At 45.7% G+C, this 16545-nt stretch overlaps 1 protein-coding gene across 4 annotated transcripts in view; it reads right to left on the bottom strand.

The window, feature by feature from the left end:
• The window catches only part of MYO7B (myosin VIIB), a 102056-nt gene that overhangs the window by 18441 nt on the left and 67070 nt on the right, over positions 1–16545 (bottom strand). For all 4 annotated transcript variants that reach the window (XM_044242702.1, XM_044242703.1, XM_044242705.1 and 1 more), the window contains 7 exons: positions 12196–12280; positions 10442–10660; positions 9131–9301; positions 8082–8291; positions 7791–7958; positions 4891–4968; positions 4609–4736 (listed from right to left, as the gene is read on the bottom strand). In XM_044242702.1, coding sequence (XP_044098637.1) covers positions 4609–4736; positions 4891–4968; positions 7791–7958; positions 8082–8291; positions 9131–9301; positions 10442–10660; positions 12196–12280 — 1059 coding nt within the window. The remainder of the gene's footprint in view (positions 1–4608; positions 4737–4890; positions 4969–7790; positions 7959–8081; positions 8292–9130; positions 9302–10441; positions 10661–12195; positions 12281–16545) is intronic.

Raw genomic sequence — 16545 nt, 5'->3', positions numbered from 1 at the left:
GAAACATCCCCAGCCCACCCTGGACCCTGTCATCTCCTAGGACTGTGCCACCTCCAATGTTTTTCCTGGGCTCTATGCACCCACTCTCATTGGACCTCATTTTTTACCTCACCCCTCAGGCCTTTGCTCCCTCCCTCACCCACCCTGCTCACAACACCCTAGCCCTTGGAGGGGGGGTGGGGCGTGTCTGCATGGAGTGCCCAGGGGTCTCCAGTTATGCTCTGCCCCCAGTGGCCCCACCCAGCCAAATCTGCTCCTTTCCCCAACTTCCCTGTCATTTCCAACCTTCTCCTTCACCCTGAGACTCAGTCCCTCCCCCACCCCCAATGCAGCTATCCCTCCAATTTACAGAGAGAAGTGGAAATCCCATGGATAATCCCTTGACTCCTCCCCTCCTGACCAGTTCCCATTCGCACTGGCTCATGAGCCTCTCTACCTTCTCTTGCAGAGGGGGCTTTCCTGGTTCCTTCCTGCTGAACCAAGCTCTATCATCTCATACAAAGGTCCTGTTAGCCCCTTCAACCTCGACATATCCAGAGGCCATCTTTTTCCTAATTACTCAGTGATGTGATGATGGTAAATGTTTAACAACAAACTCTCCTAGGGAAAAAGCTCTGATTTATTGCACTTGCCAATTTCTATGGTGTAAATATTCCCACCAATGCCAATTTCAAGCCACTAACATGATGTCATTGAACACAGAGTTGAGAAAAGACGTTTACCGTCTGTTCTCATGGACCAGTATAGTCAGCTCTAGCCATCTCCTCTTTCTACAGTCACTACAGGTACCACCAGCAAAACACTTCACTCAAACTGGAAGTCTAGGAGGCCTCGTGACTCCTCCCATCAGCCAGCCACCTACCATCTGTCTCCTGGATATTTTCTCTGTCCCTGTTTCTCCACTCCTACTCCCTGGGCCATCCCTCATCAGCTTTCTTGGGACTTCTGCAGCAGTCCTCTCCTGGCCTCCCACTACCAGGCTCTATCCCTCCATGTCATTGCCAGGGAGACCTTTCTGGAATTCAGATATGATCATGGTCTTCTCTTTCTTAAAACTTTTCCTAGAATTGAATTCAAACTCCATACCCCAGCAGTGACAAATCACTTGGAATTCCAGACCCACAGTCTGTTTCAGGATTCTGTGACCCTGTTCACCTTCTCCCTTTGTCTGGTGAACCACTTCCTCCTTCCCACCCCTGCCTAGAAGGGCATTATGACTAGTCCTTGGTGTTCTCACTGGACCCCCATCTCAGCACAAGCAGCTATTGTGGGGCTCTGTCTTCTCCCATGCTCTCCACTAAAGAGTGAGCTCCCAGAGGACAGAGATCTGTTGCCCTCATCTCTGCATCCTCATCTCTCAGGCTAAGGCCTGGCCCTGAGCAGGTACGTAATAAATGCTTATTGCCATTTGTAACAACATGAATGGACCCAGAGAGTACTATGCTGAGCAAAATAAACTAGTCAAAGACAAATATCATATGATTTTACTCATATGTGGAATTTAAGAAACAAAACAGATGAAAAGAAGAAAAAGAAAGGCAAGCCAGAAAACAGACTCTTAACTAGAGAGAACAAATGGAATGTTGGTAGAGGGAAGGTGGTTGGGAGGAAGGGCTAAATGGGTGATAGGTATTAAAGAGGGTAGTTCTTGTGATGAGTACCTGGTGTTGTATACACATGAGGAATTGCTAAACTCTACCCCTGAAATTAATATTCCACTGTATGTTAACTAAAGGAATTTAAGTAAAAACTTGAAGAAAAAAAATTTATTGAATGCGCGGCTAGATGTGGAGTGGGCATTTGCTTTGTCTTGGAATTTGATTAAGAGCCCAGAGCCAAGGACAAACAGATGATAATACCCAACACCCTGAAGAAATACATTGTTGTAGAATTTATCAAAGATGGCAGAACCAGTCTAGCTACTGCCATCTCCTGCGTAAGAAAAGATGAAAAATTTGAAAGGTGTAGAAGTAGAGAGATCTTTGGCCTATGTCTATTCCCTCCGCAGGATGAGGTACTGGGAGGACCCCAGGAAAACAGTTACTAGAAATGGGGCTGTCTGCCAGAGAGGAGATTCATTTTGCTCCCTATCTGAGGCATGCTGAACCCCAGAATCCCATTGGTCTACCCCAGGGTACCGGAATGGGGCACAATGGCAGAGTTCTTAAGAGTACTTGACTTATGTATGCCACAGAGACACAAGCTGGGGGCCTCCATGAACAAGAACCTAGCATCTGCTTCTTTCTGGAGAATTCTAAGCTACCCCTGATGGGAGAGAGAACAGACAGGAGCTGGGAGTTATGTTTGGTGCAGGAAGCACGGACGGGCTTCCTATTAATAAGAAGGGCTTCCTTCTTATTTGAATAAGAGGATGCCATAGAAGAAGTTGGGGCTCAAGCATCTTGGTGGGATTCCACACAAGCAGGCAGCCCATCATTCTAGAAGATCCAAGCACTAAGAGGCTGTGGTATGTTCAATTAGGGGCTAGATTTGAGAGCAAGTGTCAATGATTCACTGAGAGTGTCAGCCCCAGCTAGAGGACAGCATGGTGTGGAAGTGCCTCTAGAGGTATCTTAAGAACCCACAGTGCATCACATTTGCACATAAGCACACAGTTTATACATGCCTGCCATCTTGGAGGGTATGGTTGCCAGTGAGGATTAACTATGAGAGAACTACCAATAGGACTAAGTTAGAAGGGTTGCTGAGTTGGTTTAGTTAGTTGCAGCTAAAATTGAGGTAGGAGCCCTATAACATTATTGGCTTGAACAACCAGAGGACAGAGTTTGGGGTACCCAAACCCAGCAGTTGAAAGTGAGAAGGGAAATCCTGGAATGAAGAAAACCAAAGAAGAAGAGTTCTCAATTTTGCATATAAAAATCTTCCTAAATCTCTGTCTGGCCCCTGATCTACACATATGTAGGGCAGGCTCCAGGAATCTCAGCAAAGACAAAAATAACTGACTAAGGATTCCATCTGCTACTCACTACGGGAGACAAAATTTGAATCCAGCCAAATTAATTGGCTGCCAAAACAAAAGTCAACACTCTTTGAAAGAATATAACAGATTCTGGAGTCTCTAAACATATCACCCTCAGTGTCTACGATACAACCTAAAAGTAATATGATAGGGAATAATAGTCCAGTACTAGATGTGTGAGGAAACAGAAAAATATGACCATTCCCAAGAGAAAAGGCAGTCAATGGAAACTGACCCCAAGATGACCCAGATATTGGATTTAGCAGAAGAGGTTTCAAAACTATTGTCACTCCTTGAGGACACAAAGGGTACTATGCTTATAGTGAATGAATGAACAGGAAATCTTGGCAGAGAAACAGAAACTATGTAAAGAACCAAGTGCAAACTCTAGAACTTAAAAAATATATAACATCTGAAATTTAAAAAATTTTTTTTTACCTGGGTATAACAACAGATGAGGTTAGATAATAGAAATATCAGTTAATCTGAAGATAGATCAGTAGAAATTATTCAATCTAAAGAACAAAGAGGAAAGAAAAGAAAAAGGAAAAGACCCCTAGGGACCTGAGGGATGATATCAAAGAGTCTTACATATGTTTAATTGGAATTCAAAAGAAAAGAGAGAGAGAGAGAGAGAGAATAAAACAGAAAAAAGTACCTGAAAAAATTTGGCTAAAATTTCCCAAATTTGGTAAAAAAAAAAAAACCAAAACCCAAAATATATAACCCCCTAAAATATAAGTCTGTATCTGAAAGCAGTATATGTATTTCTTAAAATTTATATGAAAAGACATTCTTATAGAGCAATATATATATATATATAGAGAGAGAGAGAGAGAGTGCAATATATATATATAGAGAGAGAGTGCAATATATATATATAGATAGATATATATATATCTATATATATAATATAAATGGGCAACTTATTTATTTACAGGGCCCTGCATTAAAGTCCATTATAAAATGAATCAGGGGCACCTGGGTGGCTCAGTGGGTTAAAGTCTCTGCCTTCAGCTCAGATTGTGATCTCAGGGTCCTGGGGTAGAGCCCCACACTGGGCTTTCTGCTTGGCGGGGAGCCTGCTTCCCCCTATCTCTCTCTCTCTGCCTGCCTCTGCCTACTTGTGATCTCTGTCAAATAAATAAATAAAATCTTAAAAAAAAAAAAATGAATCACTGGGCACCTGGGTGACTCAGTGGGTTAAAGCCTCTGCCTTCGATTCGGGTCATGATCCCAGGGTTCTGGAATCGAGCCCCGCATCAGGCTCTCTGTTCAGCATGGAGCCTGCTTCCTTCTCTCTCTGCCTGCCTCTCTGCCTACTTGTGATCTCTGCCTGTCAAGTGAATAAATAAAATATTTAAACATAAATAAATAAATAAATAAAATGAATCACTACCCCATGATAATTCTGTCCTCCTAAAATTTGCTTTTACTCATGAGTTTTAACACAGAGCAAGTAGAGAACCCTTAATGGTTATAATATCTATTGCACTCAGACCTAGGGTGCAGGCCCCAGGCCAGGGAGCAGGGAGAGGACAGGTGTCTTAGAAGGCAGGCAGAGGAGGAAGCTGCGGCCATGTGGGGTCTGGTGTTCTAAATGGGATGAGGTGGGAATGGGGACTGACCTGAGGTTGGGCCGCAGGATAGCATAGCCCACGATGAAGTGCACCTTCTCCAGGTTGGACATGGGTCTGTCTGAGATGGGGCCATCAGGCTCAAATGCCTCCTCTCCAATATTCAGCTGGCTGGTTACCTTGAAACCCAAAGGAGGCTGTCAGGAGAGCTGTGATGCTCCCCATTTGCAAAAGAGGAAACCAGGCACAAGGAGGGAATCCAAAGCTTGGGATCCTGTGGCAGGCCAACAGCAGGGCTGGAAGCAGACTAAGGCCCCATTACCCTGAACTCACCTGGCCTGTGATCCTGGAGGATCGTTTTAGCTTCATGGAGGAGATGTCCTTGCTCCCTCTGTCCCTGCGGCTGGGTCTCTGTGGAAGGAGACAGTTCCTGAGGGAAGGTGTGCCAGGCCAGCACTTTGATGCTGCTGCTAACCCCACCGTCACCTAGACAGAGTTAGTGTCCACCTTCCCAGCCATTTCCTGGTGCAGTTTACAAAACTGCATGCAGTCCTCTACATCTTGACTGAGCTTTGTAACACTTACAAAGATGCCCACCCTCTTCTTCATGTCTGGGTCAGGAAACAGAGGCAAGGGGAGGTGAGAGGCTACACAAACCTACTCACATAACTGGCCCTCAGGGAGGGCTCCGCACCATTCTGATTCCAAAGCTCATACCTCTTGCCAGTGAAGCCCTCCAAGGTAGGGCTGGGTTTGAGCCCAGGTGTCCAGGATGGCCCTAGGGCATGGTCATGCTCAGTGAAAATTTCATGGATGATTTGGAATATCCTCTGCCCATTGCAAGGTGGGGGCTCTGCCAGAGGATCAGGAGTCCCACCTTGTCCTGAGGGCATCATGGGAAGTTGCTGCCAAAATTAGAGCTCAGTGTGGGACTGGGCTTGGGTTGAGATCAGTGGGGGTTGGGGTAGAACTGCTTTGCTACACAGGGATGGGCAGCGAAACACACTAGCTGTCAGGTGAGGGTGGGCAAGGCTGGCTTGGCTCACTGCTCCTGTGGGAGGCACAGAACAGGTGCTTAATAAATGTGCATAGGAAGAAAAACTTGGTATGTCACTCCTGGGAGGTCCATTCTGCTTCCCACTGTGCTCATTGTCCAGAGGTGCAGAGTGGATGGACTACCACCCAGGGTCCCTTTCCTGAATGGCCCCCAGTGATTAACACCCCCTTGTAGTCCCACCTACCACAGTATGTGAATTATGAGATTAGGCACTGCAGTTTCCTCTCTTAGATCTCTTAGGCTGGGAAAGTCCTATCGTGAGAACACTGGGGCAGCCCTGTGGGCAGGCCCGTGTGACAAGGACCTGAGGCCTCCTGCCAGCAGTTGTGTTAGGAAGCCATCTTGGAAGTGGATGCTGGAGCTCCGGTCCAGCCTTGAATGACAGCAGTCCTGTCTGTGGCCTGATTGCAATCTCATGGCAGACCACTAGCTAAGATGAACCAGCTAAACTGCTCTTGACCCTCAGAAACTGTGTGAGATAATACATGTGTACTGTTTTAAGCTGCTAAATTTGGGGGGAGTTATTTGTTACCCAGCAATAGATAATTAACATGCTCTGCAAAGCCAATGCTTGTAGAGATCAGGGCTTAACTTGGGCAACTTCCCGTGTAACTCCTGGACCAGGTTTGGCCACGTGATCTCAAGCTGCAGACTCCCCTAGATTTCTGTGCACTTAGTCTGCACACAAGACCCTGCAGATGTCTGAGCAGAATCCCAGGCACTGGATGTATGGAGAGCTGTGATATCATGATTTACAGTAAGAAATAGGTATTTGGTCATCATCCCCATTCCTGGGTGGAGCTCCTGAAACCCTTGGTATTTCCTGCAACAAAGGCGTCTTTGTTATGTTAATGGACCAACTTTCCTAAACACCAAAGGATGGGGGTTGGTGGTCAGTTGAACCAACACTGTGATTGGGGGACTGGAACTTTCTGTCCCCTCCCTCCCACCTCCACCTTAGGGGAGTGCCGAGGAGCTGGTGATTGAGTTTGATCACCAGGAACCAATGATTTATTCTTCATGCCTCTTAGTAATAAAGCCTCCTTAAAAACCCAAAGGATGAATTCAGAGAGCTTTGGGTTGGTAAACGCGTGGGAATTTGGGGAGAGTGGAAAGCTGGGAGAGAGCATGCAAGCTCCACCCTCTGCCCAATCCTTGCCCTATTCATCTCTTCCATCTCGTTGTTCTTGGGTTATGTCCTTCTATAATAAACTGGTAATCTAGTAATTAAAGTATTTCCTTGAATTCTGTGAGTTGCTCTAACAGATTAATCAAACCCAAAAAGGGGGTCATGGGAACCCCTGACTTGTAGCGTGTGGGTCAGAAGCACAGATGGCAACCCAGACTTGCGACTGGTATCTGAAGATGGGGGTGGTCTTGCAGGACTGAACCCTTAATCCAGGATCTGACACTGCCTCAGGTCGATAGCATCCCAGTTGAGTGAAATTGGGGCACACCCAGCTGGGGCTGGAGAATTGCTTGGTGTGGGGAAAACCCACACACACTGGAACTGGTGTCAGAATTATAGGCCGTCCTGGGGCTCTTGCTGCTGGCGGGTCCCAGTGCTGTCACTGCTGTGTAATTCCTTTGAACTATTCTTGGTAAGTTCCATTAAGATTACATCATGCAACTGAGGCCTTGGGAAGGACTTCTGACCAAAAGTGGATGTGAATGACCCTTCCATCAGAGGGCAAGATAGACCACAGGTCAAGAACTTGGTCTTTGAATTCACTAAAATGGATTCAAAGCCCACTTCTGTCACACATACTCACTGTGATCTGGGCACAAGTCTCTTCACTTCTTTGTTTCTTTCGCTGTAATAAACACACTAATCCCTACATCATAGGGTTGGCTCCCCTGGGGATTAACTGAAGAGGAACAACTGGCAGACAGCACGCTGTCCATCAGTAACACCACCAGTTGTTACCACTGCTCTGTGTGTTTGAACTCTGTTCACATCAAACCCAAGACCCAGAGCCTGGATGGCCCTTTTCAGTACAGACTGTATCACTCAGGACTCCTGGGCGTCATGCTCAAGGTGGTCCTGAGCTCAAGTCAAGGGTTCAGTGGATGACGCTCACTCCATGTCTTGCCCACTTCCAGAGCAGCTTCCACGGGGCCTGGGGCCAGGGGGTCACCTGGGCTCTGCCCTGCCCCGCCCCCTTGCACCTCGCACCTGTGTGGATACGTGGAGCTGTGGAGACTGGGAGCTGTTCTCTTTGCCCAGGGTGTCATGGATCTGCCGCATCACTGAGCCCCCACGCAGGCTGTTCCTGGCGAAAAGCACTGGCTCCGGAAGGTCCCCCATGAACCTCAGGATGATGCTCCACACGGCCAGGGCGGCCTGCAGGAAGGGAGACCGAGGGCTCGGCTAGAATGAAGGGCCCACAGTGCCCCGTCCCCTTCCTCATTGCCTCCAAAGCAGGGGGTGGCCTGAGCCACTAGAAACTAGAGAGCCACTGGGTACCGAGCAGTCGGCATCATCCTCGTGGTAGAGCAGCGGGTATCGGAGGAGCCGCCGGATGTGTGTGTGGCTGGCTGATTTCTGGAAATAGGTTGCAGCAAACTTGGGAAAGGTGTATTCGGCCAGGCCGTCCGTATCGTCCTCCGGTTCCTCTACCATGGGGACTGCGTCCAGGTCAACCTCGGGCAGCTTCTGGGTCTCTGTCTCCAAGTCCTGTGTGCCAGTGAGAGGGAAGGCCAGAGGTCAGCTGTCCTTTCAGATGCTAGCTGGCAGGGTGTGCCTCTCTGGGGGCCAGGGAGCCCCAAGCTAGTTCTGTCTGAGTATAGGCTGGGTACAGCAGGAACCACTCCTCCCTTGTGTCTGAGACCTTTTCTACCACCTCATATCGTCAGTGGGCCCCTAGTGGGCTTCTCCTCCTGCAGAAGCGGTCTCAGCTGCCCCGACTGTGCAGCCTGGTCTATGTGTGTGTGTGTGTGTGTGTGTGTGTGTGTGTGTGTGTGTGTACATGCTTAGGGGAGGGGCACCTGGAGGGGCAGTGGTGGGGGTACCTAGTTCACTGGGTCTCAGAGCCCAGAGCTGAGTATGGCAAGAGCTCTGGGGACCTGCTCCCCTCCTGCCCTCCCCTCTCCCCTCCGCCCCTACCCTGCCCCACACACCGCTGTCAGTGCTCATTAGTTTTCAGTGTTCATCAGCCCCCAGATCACAGTCTGCAGAGTAGCAGCTGCTGGGTGCTCTGAGAGAGGGGGTCGAATACAGGGTGGGAGATGCTGCCTGGTTGAAAGCCCCAAAGCATTTGCATGTTAAAGGTTCTAGGAAGTCTCCTAGGTAAGAAACTTGCTTAGTTTGGAAGGGTCTTCACACAGAAACTCATGCTCCCCTTTTCTTTGCTTGGTCACCAGGCCTGCAGAACACACTTCACTGTGTCTTCTGCCAGTTCCCCTAGCTGAGTCTTGGCTTCTCCGTGAGCCTGAAGGCTGACCACAGTCAGGGACTGAGCAGCATCCTCGTATCCCCTGCCAGGCCGGACACCTGAATGACAGGGCCCATCTTACCTCAAAGCGCTGTGGGGCTGGGCCCTCCTGCCCACCAATCATGGAAGGGAGGAAACCGAACACTTGCTCCACCATCTCCGTGTCTGTGATGGTGTCATAGATTGACTTCCGCTTCCTGGTGGGGAGAGCACTTGGGCTCTTCTGCTCTTCAGCTGGGATGACCAGAGGCCCCTGTGCATACACCCCATGGAGCAAGGTCACCATAGGGCCAGCAGATGCAAGCACCTCACTGACCTCCTCCTGATGTCATTTGTTCAAATTAGTAAGTTTTCCTCTAAAATCCTAGAATTTAATAGCTAGTATGACTAGAGATGAACCACCCTGGACTTTTTGTTTCCCATGAGAATCAGAGGTCCAGAGAAGGAAGGCTACCTGAAATGGTCCCTGAGCTATTGCCTCAAGCCCTAGGGGCCCCTAGAACCTACCTTCCCACCTGGTCCCTTCATTCAAGGCTCCACTAGGACAGATCCCTGGGCCTGTACTAACTAACGCACAGGTGAGGCTGATCTGTGGTGTGTCTGGCACTACATGGGAGCAGAAGCCTGCTGTGCACACGTCTGAGGGTCTGCTGTCTTACTTGTCCTGACCACTGCATGCACTAGTAATGTGCTCAGCAGACCCAACTTTCATCTCTAGAGCAGGCGTAGACTTCATCCTAGCCTTTTCCTTATCACAGTTTCCAAATGAGCAAGTACTGAGGAAAGAGATTGACTCTCAGGTGCCCGTTGGAGGAAAGGGTATCTCAAGGGTGAAATTTCAAAAGGCAGGGATGTGTACCTTGTGCCGCTCCCCAGCTCCCTGCCCGTCAACCTCTCCTGCCCAGACACTCCAAGACCCCTCTTGGAATTTCTCTAACCAGACGTGTCATGCCATGGCCCAGTCACCCAGGGGCCTTTGCCCCCCTCCACGGAGCTGTGGTCACCTATAGCTCATCTGGCCTTGGTTTCCTGTGTCATTCAGGGAGGGACCAGTCCTGCTGAGAAACCGTCCCCAGGGCTAAAAGGAGGAGACCAAGGGTCTCAATTTCCAGGTTCCAGGTATATTATTATATGTGCTGCCGAAGCGAGCACCAGGTTCCAGGTATAAGACCATCCTGCTGACATGATGCCTTTCCTACGCCAATCCTACATGCTTCTGGGGATGACCTAGGTGTCCCAAATGGCGTGAGGACCTGCTGCGGCAATAACTCTAGACATGGAGGGGATAGGAGTGTCTGGTGAGTGCTCGATGTTGCTGTTCATCCCTCCTGACTGCCTCCTGCTATGGGCCCCAGTCAGCCCTCACCGGCCTAAGAGTGCCCCGATTACCTACATTGGCTTTCTGCTGCCGGAAGTTCCGCCGGGCAGCCATACCCCTGGCATGCGCCTGTATGATCACTACTGCCCTCCTCTTGGCCTGGACTTGCTGACGCACAAGGTAGCCCCTGCACAGTGCCTGCAGCTGGACCATCCTCTGCCGCATGGTCTGGTACTGCTTTGCCAGCAGCTGGCTCCGGGCAATGGCCTGCAGGCGCTCAAAACCCAGGAGGATCTGTGGACACAAGAGGGACAGATGCTCAAAAGGAGTCCTGGACCCAGCAGGGCAAAGAGCAGGGAGAAGGCCTTCCCAAAGGGACAGAGAGAAAGAGAGGCAAGTCATATGCCCCCGGAGACCTTACAAATAAACTTCACAGGTATCTGCTTTTTGGCAAAAGGCTAGTGCTAAAATTTTATGCACCTACAAGCATAAGCGTATTAAGTAAGTTATTACTTGCAAAGCACTTAGAACAGTCCTTGGCATGCAAATAAGTGTTAAATAAGTATTGTTAAACGGCATAGACAATAAAGTGCTCTTCTGGTGGTTAGTGATTACAGAATTGGTTTGGAGGTCACATGAGTAATGGGATTCCAAGGGGACTTGCTTATCACACCTAAAGCTAAGTCCAGCCAAATTGTCAGAAGCTAGGGTACCTGTGTGGAAGCCTATGGCTGGCTTCATTAAGCTAATCTCTGGGATCTTTAAAATTAAGAGGAAATAATAAATTGATAAACACCCATTTCTATGCTGCAAACATGCTTTGGTGCACAGTAGTCCCTGAGCCCCTGGAAGAGTCTTGCTGGCTTCTCAAAGACCAACCCAGTGGGTGCCGGGTGTGTGGGGTCATGCTTCATGCTCCAAGCTTGGAAGTTCTACAGACCTGCATCCAAACCCCAGCTCTACTGTTTACTAGCTGTGTGCTCCTGGGAAAATTATTTAATCTCTCTATGCCTCAGTTTCTTGACATATGGGGTTGGTTTAAAAATAAATAAAACGATGCATGCAAAGCAATGGTTCTAAGTAGCTTTTCCATCCATGTCAGCTGCCATTACTTGCTTTGTGAGCACAGTACATGGGCAGGCCTGGGGTCAAATTTCAAAATGCAAAGATGTGCATCTTGTTGCTGTTCCCCTGTTCCCTGTCCTCCAGCCTCTCCTGTCTGGACCCTCAGAGGCTCCTCTTGGTATTTCTCTGCCCCCAAAGCATCATTCCACAGTCCAGTGGGGTCTTCACTTTCCTCCACAGAATTCTAGCTTCTCATAGCTCATCTGGTCCTGGTTCCTTGAGCCTGGTTTCCTGGCCCTGGTTTGTTGATGTGACCACTGCATGTCCCAACCACAGTCATATCCTTGACAAAGTCACGCGGTCAGGTGAGGCCCAGTAGGGTGTGGTTAAGGTTGCTCTGGTTCTTTTGCTGAGCAGACACTCATTAGCAGTGACTGTGGCTAAGAAATTAGAAGAGCTCGAAACTAAGAATAATCCATCAACCTACTTTGCTGCCGGCAAATTGAGAAAAGACAATCATGATGTGATTTTAGAACAGGCTACCTCATTCTAGCTCTAGAGACACCCAAAATTCTTCAAGAGAACACACTGAAGCCCACAAACCATGTGACCTGAAATGATGCTGAACAGGGAGTGTGTGGAGCGCTGAGGAAACAATCTGAAGTCTGTTGTAATGAGTCAGTGATCGGATCCTCCCTGCCTGAGCTCTCATAGTCACATGAACAAACTTTCAGTGGAGCAGCCTCTCCAGTGAGTTCTCTCACCTGCTTGAAGTTCCGCCTGTTGTAGTGGGCTCTCCATCCAGCCTGGAGGGTCACAGCTGCCCGCCTCTGCCTCAGGAACTCCTTCCTAGAGGGAAAAATGCAGGAATATGTGTGCAACAACCTCGGACATTTCAAAGCCTTTAGGGGAAAAATGATTTGAAGGGAAGAGGGATAATGAAATGCCAAGGAAAATGAATACTTACATTATTTCTTTCCCAGAAGCCTTTATAAGCCAAAGACACACATGTTAAGAACTTAAAATATTGCCAACTACTCAAATTTGTGACTTAGGACAGTCTAGTTTTTTAGAGCAATCAGGAAATTTTTCCTCATTTTTTGCAAAGGTCTACGAAAGGATAAAACTCATTTCTAACTTTTTACTCATTGCCAGACTTCTCCTGATACTCTGGCCAGTAGCCCAGGTGTCTGCTGGGAACCAGGTCAGAATCCCAGGCCAGAACTCCTCTCTGGAGGCAGGTCAAAGCAGGAGGGCAACCCCGCGAGGCCCTGGTAGCCTGGGTACTCTTCTGTAGGGTGGAAAGTGGGCTGAATATGGAGAGAGTAACCTGAAACCTGACCTCTGGGGAAGTGAGCTTGGTGCATATAGATGTATCCTTTATCTCATACTTATCTGAGTTTCCTTAGCATTTTAATAATTTCTCAGGATATTTTCTTAGGCTTAAGACAGTAGATCTCAACCATATTAAAAGCCTTCTGGGAACTTCAATATTTATTGATGTCTAGGTCCTACCCAGTTTAATCAAGTCAGAATCTTTGCTGATGGGTCTGGAGAAGATCTATCTGTCTATCTATCTAATATATTTTGGTATACAGGCACATAGAGTATAACTATCTCCCTAGGTGATTCTAATATGAGGCTGAAGTAAATAATTATCTAAAATAAAGATAATCTGGGGGCGCCTGGGTGGATCAGTGGGTTAAGCCGCTGCCTTCAGCTCGGGTCATGATCTCAGGATCCTGGGATCGAGCCCCGCATCGGGCTTTCTGCTCAGCAGGGAGCCTGCTTCCTCCTCTCTCTCTCTGCCTGCCTCTATGCCTACTTGTGATTTCTGTCTGTCAAATAAATAAATAAAATCTTTAAAAAAAAATAAAATAAAATAAAGATAATCTGTTTCCTTTGTAATACTTATACTAGTGGTTCTCAAATGGGGGTGATTTTGGCCCCCCCCCCAGCTCATTTGGCAATGTCTAGAGATATTTTGGGTTGCTATGACTGGGGCTTGGGGGAGGAGGGTGCCCCTGGCATCTCCTGAGTAGAGGCCAGGAATGCTAAACATCCCATAATGCCCAGGACAGCCCTACAACAAAGATTTATCGAATCCAAAATGTCAACAGAGTTGAAGTTGAAAAACCCAAATTTTTTATCTTTTCTTTACTACTCTTATCTGATTGTATTGTCCAGAAGAACAAGAACACTATCAATTATCAATGATGATCACTTCTGGGAAGATGGAGTAGACATACTTTTTCCTATTTCTCCTGCTGACTACAACTAAAAACACTGTACATTTATATAAAACAAATATAAGAAGACTGAAATGTGGAGAGAAGAAGGCAGACCAGTTAAGGATCTTAGATCCCAGGAGTGACACAATGGTAACTTCTCTGGGTTTTCTTTTTACCTCATATTCCCCAGATCAGGAGCTGATGAAGTCAGTAATTCAGAAATGACAATGGAGACAGATCAAAAAACCCCAAGGAAAGCCTTCTCTTTCTACCAGAAGGATCAGGGAAGGGGCAACTTAGCAAAACAGAAAACTTTTAAATAAAAACCATTCTACTCCAGTGAAAAGCCACAAAACAACTGTGGTCCCAGCCCCACTTACGCCAAAAAATACCAAGTAGGGAGCCTAGATTTCTGCCCTTGCCAGGGTCATGTCATAGAACGCTGAGTGGGAAGCCACCCTTGATGAGTAGTAATGAGCACTGTGTCAGTGGAGACCCCTGAGGAATCCTGGATTTCCATCACCACTTGGCAGTAATGGGCTGTTCTATGAGAAACTCAATTGAAATACAGGTTGAAAGTAAAAGGATGAAAAATATATATCAACTCTGTTGACATTTTGTAAATAGTAACCAAAATAAAAGAGGAGTGGCTGTATTATTATCAGAGAAAGTGGACTTCAGAGCGAAGAAAATAACCAGAGACAAAGGGGGACATAGCATGATGATAAAAGGATAAATCCACTAAGAAGATATAGCAATCCTAAATGTTTATGTACTAAACAACACAGCTGAAAAATATATGAAGCAAAACATGATAGAACTAAAATGAAAAATGGGAAAATCTGGGGTGCCTGGGTGGCTCAGTGGGTTAAGCCTCTGCCTTGGGCTCAGGTCACGATCCCAGGGCCTGGGATCAGCTCTCTGCTCCGCAGGGAGCCTGCTTCCCCCTGCCCTCTCCCTGCCACTCTGCCTATTTGTGATCTCTCTCTGTGAAATAAATAAATAAAATCTTTTTTTTTTAAGGGAAAATCCATAATTATGCTTAGAGACTTCAATACCTTTCTCAATGATTGGTAGAACAACTAGGAAACAAATTAGCAAGAATATAAAATTCAATATCACTATCAACAAAGATCTAACTGACACTTTTAGAACATTCCACCAAAGAGCAGAATATGTATCGTTTTCAAGCGCTCTTAGAATATATAACACCACAGTTCATATCCTGAGCCATAAGGGAGATATCAACATTAAAATAATTAAGCTCATACAGAGTGTTTCTCTAACCACAGTGAAATCAAACTAGCTATCAATAATAGTATGATAACAGGAAAATCTCCAAACACTTAGAAACTAAACAACATACTTTTAAGTGTGAACACATGGGCCAAAAAGAAAGTCTCAAAGGAAATTGTTTTAAAAATGAACTGAATAAAAATGAAAGAACAATATATCAAAATGAATGAGACATAACTAAAGCAGTGCTGAGATTTGTAGCATTTTACACTAGAATAGAGGGAAGGTTTTGAATCAATTATCTATGTTCCCACCTTAATAATCTAAAAAAAAAGAGTAAAATACACCCGAAGGTAGAAGAAGAAAAGAGACAATATAAAGAGCAGAAATCATCGTAATTGAAAACAGAAAGAAAGAAAAGCAATAGAGGAAATCAATAAATCAGAAGCTCGTTCTTTGAAAAGATCAATAAAATTGACAAACGTCTAGCAAAACAAAGAAAAAAATACACAAATTGTCAATATCAGGAATGAAACACGGGTTATCATCATAGATTCTGCAGACATTGAAATTATAATTATAGAATACTACAAATAACTCTATACATATAAATTTGACAACTAAGATAAAATGGACTAATTTCTCAAAAAGCACAAATTACCACAAATCATTCAGTATGAAATAGATACTTTTGATTGCCCTTTAACTATTAAGGAATTGATAATGAAAAACTCCCCAGAAAGAAGTCTCCAAGCCTAGATGGTTCCACTGGAGAATTCTAGCAAACATTCAAAGAAGAATTCACATCAATTCCCCACAATCTCTTCCAGGAAATACAAGAGGAGGAAACACTACTAATTGATTTTATGAAGTTAATGTTACTCTGATATCAAAACCGGACAGAGACATTACACAAGAATAAAAGGAAAACTATAGATCTCATAAATATAGATGTAAAAATTCATAACAAAATGTTAACAAATAGCATTCAGGAATATATAAAAAGAACTATATACTATGACCATGTAGGGCTTACTCTAGGGATGAAAAGCTGGTCCAAGATTCAAAAATTGATCAATGTAAACCACCATATTAAAAGGCTAAACAAGAAAAAAATCACATGATAATATCAAATAATACAAACTTTTTAAAAAATAAAATTCAATACCCATTTCTGAGAAAAACTCTCCAAAACAGGAAACTTCCTCAAGTTGAAAAAGGACATTTACCAAAAAACCTACAACTAACATTATACTTAGTGGTTAAAGACTGAGTGCTTTCCCCCAAGATCTGAAACGAAGCAAAGTTGTCTGCTCTTACCACTCTTATGATACTGGAAGTTCAGGCCAGAGCAATAAAGCAGAAAAATAAATAAAAGACATAAGATTGGAAAGGAGGAAGTAAGATTGTCCCTATTCACAGATAATGTAATTATCTACATAGAAAATTTCAAGAAATCCATAAAAAGTAAGTGGTTGTAGGAAACAAAGTTAACACATGCAGATCAATAATATTTTTAGACTAGCCATGAACATATCAATGCCAAAATTAAAAATACAATACCATTTATAATGTCTCAAAAAAACCGCAATCTATAATGTCTCAAAAAAACAAAACACATACAGAACATGTATACCAGAAACTAAA

This window comes from Neovison vison, chromosome 3 (genome assembly GCF_020171115.1).
Source record: "Neovison vison isolate M4711 chromosome 3, ASM_NN_V1, whole genome shotgun sequence".
In the NCBI taxonomy this organism is placed as follows: Eukaryota; Metazoa; Chordata; class Mammalia; order Carnivora; family Mustelidae; genus Neogale; species Neogale vison.
Note: the sequence above shows the minus strand (reverse complement) of the source record. Positions and strands in the feature narration are given on the sequence as shown.